At 39.0% G+C, this 16,846-nt stretch overlaps 1 protein-coding gene across 1 annotated transcript; it reads right to left on the bottom strand.

Moving 5' to 3' along the window:
* Positions 1–2,495: 2,495 nt before the first annotated feature.
* Positions 2,496–12,794, bottom strand: LOC138045664 (rhodopsin, GQ-coupled-like). Its single transcript, XM_068892239.1, has 3 exons — positions 11,483–12,794; positions 6,467–6,764; positions 2,496–3,478 (listed from the first exon to the last, which is right to left on the bottom strand). The coding sequence occupies exons 1-3, from the start codon at positions 12,263–12,265 to the stop codon at positions 3,345–3,347; spliced, it is 1,215 nt and encodes a 404-aa protein (XP_068748340.1). The 5' UTR covers positions 12,266–12,794; the 3' UTR covers positions 2,496–3,344.
* Positions 12,795–16,846: the final 4,052 nt, after the last annotated feature.

The following is a 16,846-nucleotide window of genomic DNA, read 5'->3' as shown; positions in this document are numbered from 1 at the left end:
ATCTGCATATTGGAGCTCTGTCTCTATCTGGAGCTTTTTCAAAGGCTTTCTCCAGACGTAAAAAAACTAAAGAATAGTGGTTTTTTTTCTTGTATTTGCCTGGCACAGAGGATCATATCGATGTCGAAAGCCACACTGGGACTCAGGGAGGATTTCCTCTGCAACTACTTGCAACCTGTTCAAGAGGATCCGGGCGAAGGTCTTGCAAGCAATCGAGAGAAGAGAAATGCCACGATATTTTCCACAGGCTTTGTGATCGCCTTTCTTGAAGATGGTAATAACAACGGCGTCTTTGTGGTCTTTCGGAACTTGCTCGTTTTCCCACATTTTCAAGATGAAACTGAAAAGGCGGCTCTTCAAAAGAAGGCCACCATGCTGAATCATTTCGTATGGGGTGTTGTCGGGGCCCAGGGACTTTCCTGGGGGCATTCTCCTCATTGCTTTTTCAAATTCCACAAGAGGGGAATCAGATGGGACATTTCTTAAGAAATCTTCTGCAGCAGTGGATTCCTGGTTCAGTAGCGTGGAGAAGTGATCTTTCCAGCGTTCGAGGATTTCAAGCGGGTCGTTTGGACGGTTGAGGAATCCGCGGTCAGGAGGGTTCCAGTTGATGTATAGGTGCTAGACCGTAGAGCGTACCTGCATACTGTTGGAGGTCGCTAGCTTTTTGCTGCTACCATGTGTTCTGTATCTCTCTGATCTTGGTGTGCACAAGGGCTAAACAAAAACTATATATTTAACAAATAGATCATTCCATGTTGCCGTGCTTCTCTTCAGTAATAGATCGTCGGCAGATGACGTCAAAGTGTGATAAGACCAAAAAAGTGGCACACGAGGCGATAGCCCAGTGTGTCACTGATGGTCTTACCACATGTTGCTATCATCTGTGATCTATTACTGAACAGACCCACAGCAACGTAGAATCTATTTTTTTTTATACAATAAAGAATTTAAAGTCTTTGATGATGACGTCCGCTGTTCTATAATAGAACAATCAAAATGCGTGCACTATTGAGCTAACTACAAAAATGACGATGGTTCCTGATCATTTTTCAGCACGCACAGCAGAGAACTTGAAATCGGTATTTTCACCCACTCTTCTTGGTACATGTAAGTACGTCGATCCAAAATCCAAGTTGAAACACCCTTTCTTTGATCGCTGAGCAATATTATTTCCATATCTTAATTTACCTCGGAGCGAATGAGAATGCTGTGAATAGACTATTTAAGCTATTACGCTCTGTCCAGTTTTTTGAAACGTAACCTCGTGCTTTTCAGGCAATAATATATACATTTAGCCAAGCCTAAAAGCGGAGCTCCCGTGCTATTATTCGTGCAATAGGTTAACCTGGCTTGAGACTACGATCAATCGAATACTTGTACCTGGTCAGCGGTCAACTTTTAAAAAAGTGACCTCGATAAGCTTTACACTTGAGCCCGCAATATAGTCACATGACATTGGTCAGCGGATACCTTGCTTTGACAGGTATCAATTAACCATAACATGGATGTGAAGAGTGAATTAGATAAAAGTGTTTTTAAGAAAGTTACGACATTTTTTAATTTCGAAGACATGTTTCGATGTTACAAACATCGTCAGTTACAAAATATTTGAAAAACCGTTAGGACTATATAACAACTAGGCGAAACATGCATAATTAAATATGATTAAGTGACAAGAAATACATATTTGAGTGAGTTACAGAGTGTTAGAAAGAATGTAGCTATAGAGCCTAAAGCGTAAGTGTCAGGTTGACGTGATGAACTTGCTGGCTTAAATTAGGCTGTTCCCAATTTATATGCATAGCCTCCTCGAGTTTAAGTTGAAATTTAGTAGGGGTGGAATTAAGGATTTTGAAACAATCCGCAGAGCAAGATTGACGACAACGTTCTGCGCTTAGTAAATGTTTGAAGGTGTGAGAGGACTTGTCTGCAGAGAGATGTTCACGGACGTGTGTGGAAAAATGACGTGGGTTGGCTCCCCAGCACAGTCACAAATGAGTCTATTTTCAGAATACCCTTTCCCGCGCGAATCAGTTGTCATGTCCCTGAAAAAACATGGCAGAAGCAGCCAGCCATGTCACGCGTGACATGGCTTCTTCCGATTGGTTAAAATTGGCGGCCCCTGTTTGTTTCGCAGTCAAAGTGTATCTAAAAATAAATTCATTTGTGACAGTGCTGGGGCAAGACCTCAAAGTGATAGATCAATACTCTTATCTAATTCGCTCTTGGGATGTCCAATTTGAAAGATGTTCCCGCCAAGAAACGAGGCTTGGCCCCTAGAGTTTCACCTTGGTATACATGGAGATGTGGGCGTTCGTACGGTCGTACGGAGACCAAAACCAAAGTTTCTCGCACAGATGGGTCACTATATTTTCTTACCCATGGTTATCTGCGCGCGCGCCCAGCTCAGCAGAAAACCTGTAGGGAGAAAAGGTTGTTGAACATTCACCACCCACCTCCCCCAAGGATCCAAAACAAATGGAAACAACAAATTTAATTTTAAAACTATTTTTTATTTTGGTTTTTGTTTCCCTCTCGATTATGCGTCTGAAAATAATTTAACTAAAAGCTCAAGTGCTTTAATTCTATTGGCAGTTTTCAACTGCTTCTTTGTTCTAGTGATTGTTAATCAGTTTAGAGGCGTTCTTCATTTAAAGTACCTCCTTGTAATACTTAATATATGTGTCAATGACCTGTCAATAGCACAGACAAGGCCAACAAATTGATTTTTGTCTTAATCTTTAAATTGCTTGAGGTGTCGCTGCTCGTCGTCTTGTAATCCATGAAAAAGTAACTGAACACAAGACACTGTATAGGTAGATTAAAAAAACACATTTTGGATCTAGATGGAAAATACTGCCTTTCGCCCTCACGAGAAAGGAAAGGGAAAAAAACGAGTCCCTCGCAAAGGTAAGAATCACCCAGAAGCCGGAATGCGAAGGCCAGAGAAGTCGATTAGGGTCCTGCCAGATGGGGCTTTGGTGCTCTCCCAAAGTTAGACTTCCTTTCCAGAGGGAGTCGAGGTGTCCGTGGGCTCCTTTCGAAGTAACGTTCGGCTAACTCAACCTATTTGTAGACGCTAAGATGGTATTTCTGTGAGGACTGAGATGAGCTCTGGTTATCCGCCCAAAGCCTTATTTAGTCCTTTCGAGAAATTGACCTTAGTGTACTTGAATCCACAATAATGATTCCAGCCATACGTGTTGTTTCACGATCACTAAGTATACTGTCAAAGAGATAACATTTCTCCTATGCGATTGCCCACACGAGAATAACTTAATGACTAACCAGAAAACGGTTAATCACTCATTGTGAAGCAGCATCTACTGTGGCAGCCTTCATTAAGGATTACTGGAATGGCCCTGTTCCACAAGCTCCCTAGGATCAGATTGAATCTCCCCGACCGCGATACCAGGCTCTACAGGTAAATCTGGATTATTCTGAGCCACCTGCTTATACGTTTGTGTCACAGCGGCTGAAATAGTAACAAAATACAGCGATCAGCAGTCATAAACAAACCACACTCAGCACTATCAGCAGCAGAATATGGCCTTTGACAACTGTGCTTCTCATCTGTACTAATGAATAAGCCACATTTTTGTGTAAACGATTCGTGATATACGTGAATGTTACGAAGAAGTGTATCAACAACAAAAGGATTGAATGCCTCTTCCCCTGAAAAAAATCATTAAAATTTAAAGAAGTACACGAGCTTTCTTTGATAGGGTAAAATCACGATTACGTTTAAAACCTGACAAAGACTTTTAGGTTAAAGGAGAGTTATTGTAGTTATATAAGGAAGTTGTCTTAATCATCCTAAAAATCGTTTTGAGATTGGGAGTGTACACTGATTATGGCACGAATCAGAAGGGAACCATTTTTATATATAGTTAATTTTAATGAACCCCAAACAATTTTAATCTTGACTAATATACGAAAGGAGCCCAGGCAGTAACATAAACAAACATTTCTATTTTGTAGTCAGTTTTAACAATCGGTAATTTACTACCCACAAGTTGGACTGAGTGTTTTGTCGAAAGGCAACCCCGAACTAAATGAATCGAAAAATATTAAATTACGTTTGATGCTCTCCACTCTTGCCATAAAATTGACCATCTGTCTTTTATAAGAGGCAATATATCACCAAGAAAGACAAGAATTAACGACCTTGGAGAATAGGAAAAAACAGGTGAAATATTGTTGTTATTGAATATAACTGCTTCAACGCACTAATGGACAGTGGGAATCATATTTTTATCGAGACTTGCCTTTGTTCCACTAAATCATTAACATGAAAATAATTTTCTTCAATATTGGTCGCCAACAACAAATTTAGTTTAGCCGCCACGTTTTCACAAAATGTCAAAAAGTCTGTTCAAACCACTAGACCGTAAGCAAGCGACAGTTTCGCCCGGTTTGCGACTGGCATAAAAAGCCGGAAAACAGCGCCGTTTTCTCGGAAAGAGCGGCTTTTTTGTCAGTAGTTGAAAGTGAAGATCAGATTCAACGAATTTCACTTAGTTGTCGGTTATTTTCGCCCCTGTAATAGACCTCTTTACCGATACGGCGGCCATTTCGATTTATAATTTGACCCCTGAGCAGGTCCCATAATAGCTATTCGAAACAATAGAAATCAAAATGGCCGCCGTATCGGTGAAAAGGTCTATTACTACTCCTTCAATATTCTATTTCCGAGTTTTCTCAATTAACCAAGTGTCTTTTTAATTTTAGACAAGAAAAATGATGCTCCACGAATTTTAAGACACCCCTTCTCGAATATATAGTGCCCTGGGAGCACTTCATTACACTGACCTCTGATTTTACATAAAAGAAGACTTTCCCTGCTGTGACAAATTTGTGTACAGAAAAATAAATAAATAACGCGCTACATGCAAGACATTGAGGACCCGTGTAGACAAGAACCCAGAAGCTCCTCACTGTAAAAGAGAAATCTCAAGGCCAAGAAAGGGAGCAGTACCACAAACGGTGGATGACCGGCAAAATCAGAAGACCTAACATTTAAACAAAGTTTCTAAAAAATACACTGTTGTGTTCTTGGTTTATACATTTGCGCGCTTTCATTTGATTGGGATCGGTCATAATTTTGTCTACTAATGTTTTCCTATTCCATCTCTCAGAGGAATACGTTATCCTGAAACAAAATGGCGACGAAAAAAAGTATAGAACGGCTAGGAGGGGCTCTCGTTCTATACGTTTCTTCGCCACCATTTTGTTTGCGAGTTTACACTTCGCCTGTGCCTCACGAACTTCTCCTGTTGTAGTCTACGGAGATGATTCCCTCCCCGTTCTCTGCAATTCTGCAGCGCTAAAACTATGACCACTGAAATCTCGAGTTGTAACGACAGACTAGCAGACAACGGAAAACTTTCATTTTCTTTCTTCCTTTTGGCTACTGAAGATAGTGGTGCAATTGTACAAGAGTTTAACGAAGTGGAAAAATATCGAGAGAATTGTCAGTTAAAATTTCGTCGACGTCGCCTTCGTAAATCGTACGAATCAGCACTTTAGAAAACAGAAAGTAATTGTTTGGTACTAGGCAGCTACGGTTTGCCTTCCAAAGCACAAGTGTAAAAAGAGATTATTTGCTATGCGAATAGAATTTTTATGGCTTTCTTCCCGAGGAATTCAGTTAATTTCTACTGTGCAACATGGAATGCACGTGCTTTGAATTGTTATGCAACAGTTTTGTTATGTAATAGCATAGGACACGGGCGGGGCCTGGACAGGGTGTTTGGTTGCCTCAATGTATTGAGCCCCACTCGTGATGACTTTTGGCCAGGCTACAAAGCAGGCACACATTTATTCATTCTTGTTTTTCCTCGCTTGATCACACTTCGTTTTTACATCCCTCCTCCTCCCCTTGGCCTGTCCACTTTTTCCTTAGGGTATCTTGTTTAGTTTATTTTGCGTTTTTGTGCCCTCACCTTTACTGGGCTCAACACATTTTATAGAGCAATTATTTTTGTAATAAATTCAAGAAAGTTTGAATGATTAAATCGGCTTTGGGCCTTTGCCCTTAGCCATTTTACTCCATCTGGGATTGTCTGTTTTTATTCTAGTGCCCAGTAAACGAGCGTGGGTATGCAGTCCACTAGCCTACAAGGTCCTATCCTGTGGGAGGGAAGAAAGGCATAAATATCTTCCCTTATTAATCTGGCCGAAGTTGTTTGAAGGCCGGATAACTATATCCAGTGGATAAGTCGCTATCTAAAGTAAAAGATATACTCCACGTGAAGCGATGGCAAAGGTTTTCGTAAAAGTCTTTACAAAGATGTTCTTAGAGTGTGCACATTCACCATTACTTGAGCAAATATTGAAATATTTGCACAGACTGAAACAATCGGATGGTGACGTATCCACTGGATAAACATATCCAGCTTTTGAACAAGTGAGGCATGGTGGGTAACAAAGCATGCATCAAGCAAAACGCGCTTCCACTTACATGATTTCCTTCTTGAAGTTCGCATAGACGAGGATCTAGCCGATGTGGATGACCTACTGAATGAGCGCCTCGATATTGTGCTGAGACGCGTGATGGCGGACCTAAACATGCCTTCTTCTGATGGCTTAAAACAGGAGAACATCTTGCCAAGAGAGGAGGCATAACCATCTCGATATTTACTCATGGTCCAAAGACAGACACAGTGATTAATGAGAGGATCCAAAGTGGTTAACACCAGCACAACTTGATCAAAATACTTGTTATGCCATCCCAAAGAATACAGGATCACAATGCGCATCTGGAAATGAAAGTGAATGATTATTTTTAAAGTGACATTTGAACTAAAACGTCTTTCCGTAAAAACATTTTTCAGTTTTGCAAGTTCTGCGATGATAATGATAATGATAATGATAATGATAATGATAACGATAACGATAACGATAACGATAATGATAATGATAATGATAATGATAATGATAATGATAATGATAATGATAATGATAATGATAATGATCATCATTCAATCGATAAAATACATATCGGAAGTTACATATAAATTATCATTTAGGAAAACAGTGGAATAAGGTTACCCGGATCAATAAAATCGAATAGCTTATTTATGATTAAACATAGCCTTAAAACGCTCAGTATAAAGGAAGTTGAGATGTCTTTCTTCGAAATCATTGCTTCTCTGGCTCCAGCTGTTTCAAACTCGTCTAATTTTTTCTCTCGGAAAAGTCAACGACAACGCTTCGACATTTGCAGACCGCAGACTATAAATTCTGTCCCACTGAAGATAAAGAGTGACATCATCAACAAATATTACTTCAAATAAGAAAGTTACGCGCGCAAAATTTCACGGGCCTCCTAGTTCCCAGGATTCTGTTAGGTTAGAGATAAAACTGGTTCAGACATTGCTTCCAGAAAATCAGACCCGAGATCTAGATTTCACGGTTCTATCGGTATAAAAAGAGAGAACTCATTAATCTAAGTGGCAATTCACGAATTCAGTTTTGTCAGTCATACCAAAATACCGTCACCACTAAAAACTAGGAGAGTTCACGAATATTTGACACCTCTCGAATAACGTAAGGATCTCATAAGACATTTTCGTTGTATTTGGCGGTGTTAACGGAAGAAACCAAATATCAAACTACAATAATCTAGAAAGAGCAGATCCTACCTTTAATCTGACGCCATTGAGGTGAGCGATCGGACGATGAGAGCAGAATCTTCGGAACGAGGCCGATGTTATTTTGCGGGTGAAATATTGTTGATCATGACTTCACTGTTTTTAGATTTGTGCTTGTCATTGCGGTCTGTAGTCTGCAGTCTGGAAATGTCGCACACAGTCAGAGAAACCGTTGTCCACCTTTTCGACTTAAAGTATTCTTAAATTGTATTTAGCTATGCAGTGATTGCAGTACTGACTGAGAGAACTTTCACAGTGAAACCGCAAATCAGACTTTTCACAATTTCAAGCCGCTGGATATTGAGTGAACCCCTCTAGTATACTGCTAGCAGTCCCTTTTGAGTCAGTTTAACCGCACTCTTTAGTCAGTTACGCAACCGAGACGAGGGGAGAATGGTGATAGTTGTTTTAGTATATACTAAAACAGTGAGATAATATACACCACAAAAAAGTTAATTGGATGTTTTCTTCACTTGTCACGGATGCAAATCGGGACGCCATTTTTTCCTTAGTTGCTCGGAGGTAAATAGCACAGGATATCCGGAGTTTGACGAGCCAATCAGCGCGCGAGTTCAAGGCTATCCACTGTTTTAGCATATACTAAAGCGAAATATTCTACCTCGCTGGAGACGGGGTTTTGACCTAGTGCCTGATCGAGTTGCCTGCTATGTTTATAAAAAACAAAACAAAAACAACAACAACAACAAAAAACAACGACAACAACGCAATTGCACCGTGAATGGTTTGGTTTATTGTGATTTGGACCAATGTTCTGAGTGTTAATTAAGTGAAACGATGGACAAGAACCAAACATGAAAATTGTGTGCGCAAAGGACGAAAAGTATGTTTTTTGTTTTAAATCGCGAACAACAATTTTTACAATTGAGCTTTGGACTAAGGCCAAGTCTAATGGGATCACTAAGCTGTTGTGCGAAGGGAGATCAAAGGTTAATCTTCTGTCAAGGAGATTTCACCTGCTCTGGAAAAACGCAATTAACCGATGTGTATCTTATTGCAATAACAAACCAGTGTAATGTTTACAACAAAATTTTGTTGGCCAATTTTTTTGAATTTAAGCAGCTCAAACTGTACATTAAAGAAATAATTTTGTTTGTGCGTGTGATATAGTGCAAGAAAAAACAAAAAATAAAAATAAAAATAAGGACATTGATGCTAAAGTTAGAAAATTCTCTTTTTATAACCGTCCCTGTAAAAGCAGTCCGAGTGAATATTCATTTTTAAATTTTAGATGAACTCTATTGTTTATTTTCGCTACTAATTTAAAGCCGAAGGAGAAATTTGTTGAGACGAACTCCAGTGTAGTTTCTACACATTTTTTTAAACGTTTTTACGCTTATAGGCTATGGGGAATTCGGGCACACGAAGAGGAATATCACTGCATTTGTAGTGATCATGCTGTCCAAGGGTTATGGCTATAATTTTCATGATTTCCATTCTTAGATGAGATTATTCTTGTGAAAGTTCTTTTAAATCAGAATGCGTTCTCTGGGTTAAGTGTTTTAATTGCCGGCACTCTACCTTTCTTCGTCAAAGACAAAAATCGAGAAAGAAAACCTTTAGAGGATCACCAAAGACAAACTGATCAAGTAATGCTTGGTAAGTTTACGGTTGCCGGAAATTATCCGAGTTCGTATTGACAACTAACTGTAATACGAAAAAGGATATTACATTGTTCGCCACCGCTTGGCATAAAAGGAAAGATAGCGCGCCTTTATCCTATCTGCTATTAATACAAGATAATATAGGTTGTATTTCCCATTTCGCTAACGGCAGTCTTTTTGTCAATTAAGTGGAAATTTGAATAAAACAGTGTTGGATGTGCGGAGAACACTAAACGTAATCAGTGCGGATTTGCACTAGTTTTAAGGTGAAAGCGGCCTGATAGAGAGCGGGGAAAAACGGTATCCTTGCATATAATATAGGACTGAAGGGAGAACATAACTTGGAAAGGGAGGAAGCACGTCACCTTGGAAGCTTTTAATCTGAATAACGAAACTGCATTCGTTGAATTAATTTGTTCACATCTGGCTCGTGAAACCATGAACCTTTGGGCTTACGTTTTTACCATTTCATGAGGAACAGTTTTTAAACGGAAGAGATATTACCGAAGAGCTTGTCATAAAGGCATAAAATGTTCATTAATTAAAGAGCCGAACGAGAGGCATATGACTGTTTGGGTAAGACAGTTTAGAGGCCTTCATATGTCTTCACGTTTAAATGATGAAAAATTGATGAAAAATGAATTGAAGATCAGGAGAAAAAATACCATGAAAAATGCCAACGACGAGCTTCTCGATAGGAGCGAAACAGTGATTCCTTTTTCTTTTCTTTAGTTTGATTAAAAACTTGATAAAATAAAATAGAGAGCCGGGAAAAACGGGAACCTTGCATATAATACAGGACTGAAGGGAGAGCATAACTTCTATTCACGGAAGACCGTCAATTAATAATTTTACCAAATACTAAGCGCAGAGCACTCACTCGACAGCTGAGCGATAGTCGGTTGATAAGACTATAACACAATTGGCTATCAGAGCATTAGATTTGAGCGACGACTCACAGATCTTTAATGATTTGCGCGTCGCATCAATAACTGATGATTGTTAAGAGTTCCACCGCTACCTCACGCACCGCGAGGGTCGAAATCTAGTCCATTTTCACCAACAATTTTCAAACGCTAATCAATAATTTGAAACTAAAAACGTTTGAGCCATCTCATTTGTTCGGGGTAGCAGTTTGATGTGGGATAAAATGCGCGTTCGTGTTCTTTACGATTGCATATGAACGACTGATTTGAATATTTGTTTGATTACTTTTCGCCGAAACAATAAAACGAACCAGTTATTTTTCTGCGAGTATTCCACTCGAACGTCACGAACTGTTCTCTGACGCATAGTGAAAAAACAAAATACAAGATTGCCGATTATCTTATTCAAGATGAAAACTCCTCGCGGCCATAATTATTCTGCTCTTAACAGAGTCATACTTGAGTTTCTCGATTGGTCCATGCGTAAACACTTCCATTCACACTCTTCATTCGCCTTTGTTTCCTTTCAATTTACATCTGCTGCTACCAAGAAACGTCAGAAATGCCAAAGATTATTTGTTTGAATCCGCGACAAAAGTTTCCCTTAATAAAAACTTATCCGACAAAAGCGACTAAACAGTTAAATACATTTTTAGAAAATCGCCATAACCACGTTTCGATGTGTTTATCGACGATCATTTAAGAAAACTTCAACCATAAAACTCGCATCTTTTGATTCATCGGTTTTTTTTTCATCCACACAAAAAGAAGCCCGTGTCTTCATAAACTATGCATTGACGAAAGAGAGCACTATTTCCCACCAAAGAACGGTCAAAAAATTCTTAAAACTTATGCTCTAATTTATTTAGCAGGCATTCATGTTTGTTGATCTGTTTCCTTTTCAGCGCTTTGAAAAAAGACCGCGATAAAAACGCTCAAGTTTTCAACAAAATAGGATTTTTTTCCGGTCTCTTAAGGTAAAACAGCTTGACTGATTGAACAGAAAAACAGGGATAAGTTTTAACACAACTATAGTTGTCGGAGAAACATTTAGATGAAAGCAATCTTGAATTAAATCTCAAAACGCGAAAAAAAAAAAAAAAAAAAAAAAAAACAATAGCGAAGGGGCGGAATTAATGGCCTCAGCAAATAAACATTGGCAAGGCCATGATCTGCCCGTCGCGCAAGTCAAAATAATTGTAAAAAATTACAGTTATCTCTTGAAAGAATGCTTCGCTCAGTGTATGCTAATGATTAAAGTATACTCAAAACTTACCAAAATTGTTGTCCAGCATATGGAATAACAGAAAGCCATCAACGCAACCATCTTGGCAAAGCTCACACAAGCCGAGGTGTTGGAATGCTTTGCTTTGGCGCCTTTTTCAGATTTGCCCACAGAGTCTTGATTATATATGTCGGACAGAGAATTCTTCTCGAGGAGATGAAGTGTGTATACCACGGTTATGTTGGATAGCAGCATAATCAATGCAGATATGACATAATGCACAGACATGACATATACTATTACTTTAGTATCTGTGTTGTGTGAATCGACAACATAGCTACACACACCAGTGGAGACATTCAATTCGACATTGTGGAGAGCTTGGGGAAGGACAGCAAGAACGAACGAGTAGACTACAAGTGCGACTAGTAGAATGACACACTTGTGAAATGTTACGCTTTCTTTATAGCAGAAGGGAAACACGATTGCACCAAGCCTCTCGACGCTCATCATTACAACCAGAGATATTGTCAGTGTTCCAAAAAACAAAACTCCGAATGCAACAAAATGACAGACGCCGGCTTTCCAAGACCACTCGCCATGGAAGCGGGAAGCGATAAATGGGATGTATTGGAAACAAGCGATCCCTAAGCCTGCAACGGACAGTGCTCCCACAAACAGATGTGGAATCTTCTTCAGCGAGGGCTTTCGGACCTTGATGTAAGTATAATGAAGCGCGAGAAAGTTCAGGAGAAGTGTAATGGCAAATATTACGACTACAATCGAACCGACCAGTTTGTCCTTCCATGTAGATGAATCACTGCTCGTGGACATATTTTCACAGGCCAGTACTTCAAAAATTCAGCGAGGCAAGAATATCCCCCTTTACCCGGCTAGAAATCTCAGCCTGAGAGTTTTTAAAACAACCTCGAGATTCTCGCTCATTCGGCCCGAAATTAACTCGATTCCGAGAAATATTCCACGCTGACAATCGAGGGGAATTTCATTCTTGATTCTAAATCGCAGCGGGAAATTGGAAGCTTCTATGGCGACTTGAAACGTAATTTCGTGTTCGCCTGCATCTTGTTTGTAATAGTGAAATCCTTCGATGACAACGGATCTTTTAAGGCACCATTCCCATTGAATCTGTTTTCAATGCCATCGTGCGCCGGCGCGCCTGTTTTCAGCGTTAAGTGACGCTATATAAGCCTGCCACCCTCCCACGCATGACATATTAACATGTCTATTGTTTCATGGGCTGCAATTTAGTTTTCAAAAGAGAATTTCGATCTTCACCAACTTTTCCGGCTGATAAACCAACAGGTTAAGCCAAGAGAGAATTTTCCCTCCTCGTGGAGTAAGTTCAGAGATTCTGAATTTATACCTTAAGCCTTCTTAACTCGTTAGTGCTTCAACAAATAGAGATTGTTTTTCTTGATTTTTTTTCCATTTGTCAAGATAAAACACTTCACGCTAACGTCAAAACAGTCTTCGTCACTGCAAAAACAGACCATCAGATTGACCCAGACCGCTCCATTTTGAAGATAATACTCAATTTATCTGCCAGTTTTTTGCGAATGATACCACAAAAAGTCGAACAGTAAGGGTTTATTAAAATCGATTACTACTATTCACAAAAAAAACAAACATATGAGGTCAGGTTATGGACATCATTTGCTTCCAATAACCTTTCGACATTTAAATTTTTCATTTTCTCGAAAGAGACGTGATTAAACACTGCCACTGTCTTTTCCATTCACTCATTGCTTACAGCTGCAATTTTGTCTACATGTCTTTTGACCCGGAAATAACAATTGTACTCTCTCTCCGTTTTAAATCTGAAATCGTACAGTACAATCTAATTGAAAAAAGCTCTTCCTAGCTGATATATATAGAGAGAGTTCGGTATCAAATTCTTTGTGGTGAAATTTCCGTGAGACAAATGTAGCCACGGCGCACATTTTCCGTAAAGTCTCGCTCATGAATAAACATGCACCTTTATACTCCATATTCAGTGTTAATAATGCTTTTATGCCGTAGCCACCAATTTGAGGGGGTGGAAATATTAAAATTACTGTTCGAGTTTTTGACAGAATACGGAGCACAGAATACGTTTCACCAAAATTGTGCACATTAAAAACGAAACCTAAATGGAGTTTCCTTTATAGGAATTAAGATTCGCCATTAAAATGTAAAAATTCACAACCGGCCACAACACCTCCGCATAACAAGATTACAAGTAAGAACAGAAAAATGAACATTTGTATTTCAATATTTCTGATTTTTTAGCGCTGTGTTTTGAAGCTAATTTGAAAGATATATATATATTTCTAAAGTGAAATTTACTTTGCAAAAAAATATCCTGCGGGTTTAAGACATCTCGCATCAAAACGGAATACAACTTTTAAGCTGCAAATTCGGTGTGTCATTAATTTTTCATAGTCTGATCACAATGTTTTCCAGCAAAAACTATTGCATGCTCTTACTGTCTGCTTTACCGTTTGATAACGTGTATTAAGAAATCGATTAAGAATTATTCGCGGAAGGACTTCCTCGTTTCTTGACTTTCAAATGATCCACCTTTTGCGTGCAAAACTGAGAAAAGTTCCATTATTCTTTTGTCCAAACGGCTCATTTAAATGAATCTGAATAAGCAAAAACGTAATCGTTGAACTGAGATCCCCCTTGGCTATGCAAAATATAAACAAAAAACAGCTGGATCTTGATCTGGAAACTCAGTTGGTAATCCTGTCATTAGACAAAAATGCTTAATCCTTTCATCCAGGTCTGTAGGAACAGTTTACGCTACCTCGAAAGCTTTCGTTTGTGGAAGAATCACATGCAATCTGGGGTCAGTCCTCTTAACCGAACGCGTCAGTGATCTTAAATAGAAAAACATCAAACATTGCACAGACCACACTTGATCCTGTAGGTAGGAAACGAATTAACACCTCCTCGTTTCTTGAAGCACGGACATAAACTACTTTACTCTATTAGTTGAACAAAAGGAGCAAGTTAAGAACACTGTTTTCCATGGACGTTTAATCGGGCAAGCAATGGGCACCTGCGCGTATTTTACCATGTTTTTTCCGCTTAATGTTTATAACTAAGCTTCTTCCGATCAATCCTGAATCCAAACTAAAAGAACCATACGTGCACTTCACCAAAATTCAACTTTTTAACAGCAATACGGAGATAATTAACGAGACAACGTCCCCTTTTGCGACAACGCATAAAGTCCACTTTAACAGCAGGAAAAAATCCTAATGCTACCAGAACTCTAATTTGTTAAACTGAGAAATAAATTCAATTTCTGTTTCTGTCTACGCCGGATGGAATTTCCAATTATTCGGAGCAAATGTGAAAATGTTGTTCAAAGTAAAATTCAGCACATTGATATGTAAATCGTGTTGCAAAAATAATGCCTGAAAATGGTCCCTCAAAAAGCCTCTTAAACGCGGTAGTCTCTTTTTACCCGGCTTTAAAATGAAGATTGTTTTACCTTTAAGCGGGATTAAAAATGTATGACGGGGAAATAAAGGCCAACAGTCCGTTTTCTCTTCTCTTGGCCTTCAAACACATGATTAAAAGAACGTGTTGGGATAATTCATTCAGTTAAAAAATAAAAACTAAATGATATTGAAAACCCCTCCCGTGGTTCAACTTATATTCAAATCGTAAATTGAGCGAATACAATACTCCAAGAATGACAAAAAAAGAATAAAATGGTGACTTCAGTGTTCAAGTGAATAATTCTGTCCACTCAGTCAAAATTTTCATCTATGATTCCCAGACGACCTTGGGTGACTAACGTTCCGTAAAAGTAAAGAGGTGGGGAAAGCATATGCTTACAACAATTAATTTCTCACAGTAATATAAATAATTAACACAAAATTTTCTTTCGGTTTTGTTGCACAAAGAGTAATGCCACTTCCAAAGATCTTTAGGGCGTCATATGTATTAAAATTCATCTTTCCCCATCTTAAACTAAAAGTTAAGTTTATTTAATCCAGTTAAAATAATCTTGTGACAAAGCACGATTGACGTTAACTAATTAAGAGTTGAAGAAAACGTGGGATGGCTCTCGGAGGGCAGAAGCTGCATCGTATTGTCCAAACCAACTCATTTTTCCCCGCGCCGCAAGAGAATTGCCTCGACGTAAACGAGGACACAGAAACAGCTTTAGAAGCTCTAGGGTAACTTGGAGTTTATAACAGGTGCAACCGGGCTACAAACACAGCCACCAATGGCTAAAATACAACCGGAAACGATCACATAAAAAAACAGGCTTTGTTTTTGCATAACGAGTATTGTCTCTTTGTGGGTTGCTAATGTTGCTTTCTATAACGAAAGACTGTTAACAAAAGCAAACAACACAACATGCACAAAACGAGCTTACGACATGAACCACAGACCTCTGCCTAAAGACGAGAAGCACTGACCTATTAGTACAATATTCTCTCACTATACGAGTTCTGCAGTGATTGTTTTATGATCACGCAGCCTCATGCCTCTCTCTCTCTCTCTACACTTAAGAGAGGTAGATTAAAAGAATAGATAGTTTTCACAGAGACGTCATCAAATCGCAAGGTGTTTTGAATTTGTATCTTTCGGAGGTTGAAGATGACCAAGAAATAAACCTTTTTTCAACTTTCGATTTCCATGCCGTCTTTCGTTTCTTGGTTGAAAAAATGTCTATGCCTATGAATCTCAGCAGTCTGAGCGTTTCAAGTACATTAGGAGATGTGTTCATACACAGGTATTTTATGCCATGAGCGAAAAGTAAGCGCTGACATCGCTAAATGAATTCCAGATGTGCGTATGGATTTTTGGCCTCCATATTTGTGCAACATCTCAGCTGCATACAAAACTCATAAAGTTGCGTGAAACGCTTCGACAATTAACTCAGAAAAGATGTACTGCACAGATCTGAGAATTGCTGAGGTGATTTATAAATCTATCTCCTACTACATTCCAAGTTTTTGGCTTATTTCATTGAACGGTTTCGATTTTATTTTTTTGTCGCTTGACAGTGAAAACGATCTATAGGTAGCTTAACCACGTAGCACGGACGGCTACCGGAAGTGAACCATTATATATTTTTAACTTGAATGTATTCACACTACCACATTTACGTTGCAAAGTTCCTTTTACTATTAGAGGCGATTAGTTTTAAAAACTGATAGAGACTCCTGTCCTGGCATGCGAAATGTTTACTTCCGGTTTCCGTAGGGCTCTCTTTGGTATTTCGCGATTACATTGAACAATTCGGGCGAACTATTCTGTAACGGTTTTAAAGTAAAGATAGAAAATTACTGGCTCATTGTTGTATACTCGCAGTGTCATCAAAACCAAATCTTTGGTGATTTCACGTTGTTGTTTAGTGGAGTACGACGAAGAAATGCAGCGCGATTA

The sequence above is a fragment of the Montipora capricornis genome, chromosome 4 (assembly GCF_036669925.1).
Source record: "Montipora capricornis isolate CH-2021 chromosome 4, ASM3666992v2, whole genome shotgun sequence".
Taxonomy (NCBI): domain Eukaryota; kingdom Metazoa; phylum Cnidaria; class Anthozoa; order Scleractinia; family Acroporidae; genus Montipora; species Montipora capricornis.
Note: the sequence above shows the minus strand (reverse complement) of the source record. Positions and strands in the feature narration are given on the sequence as shown.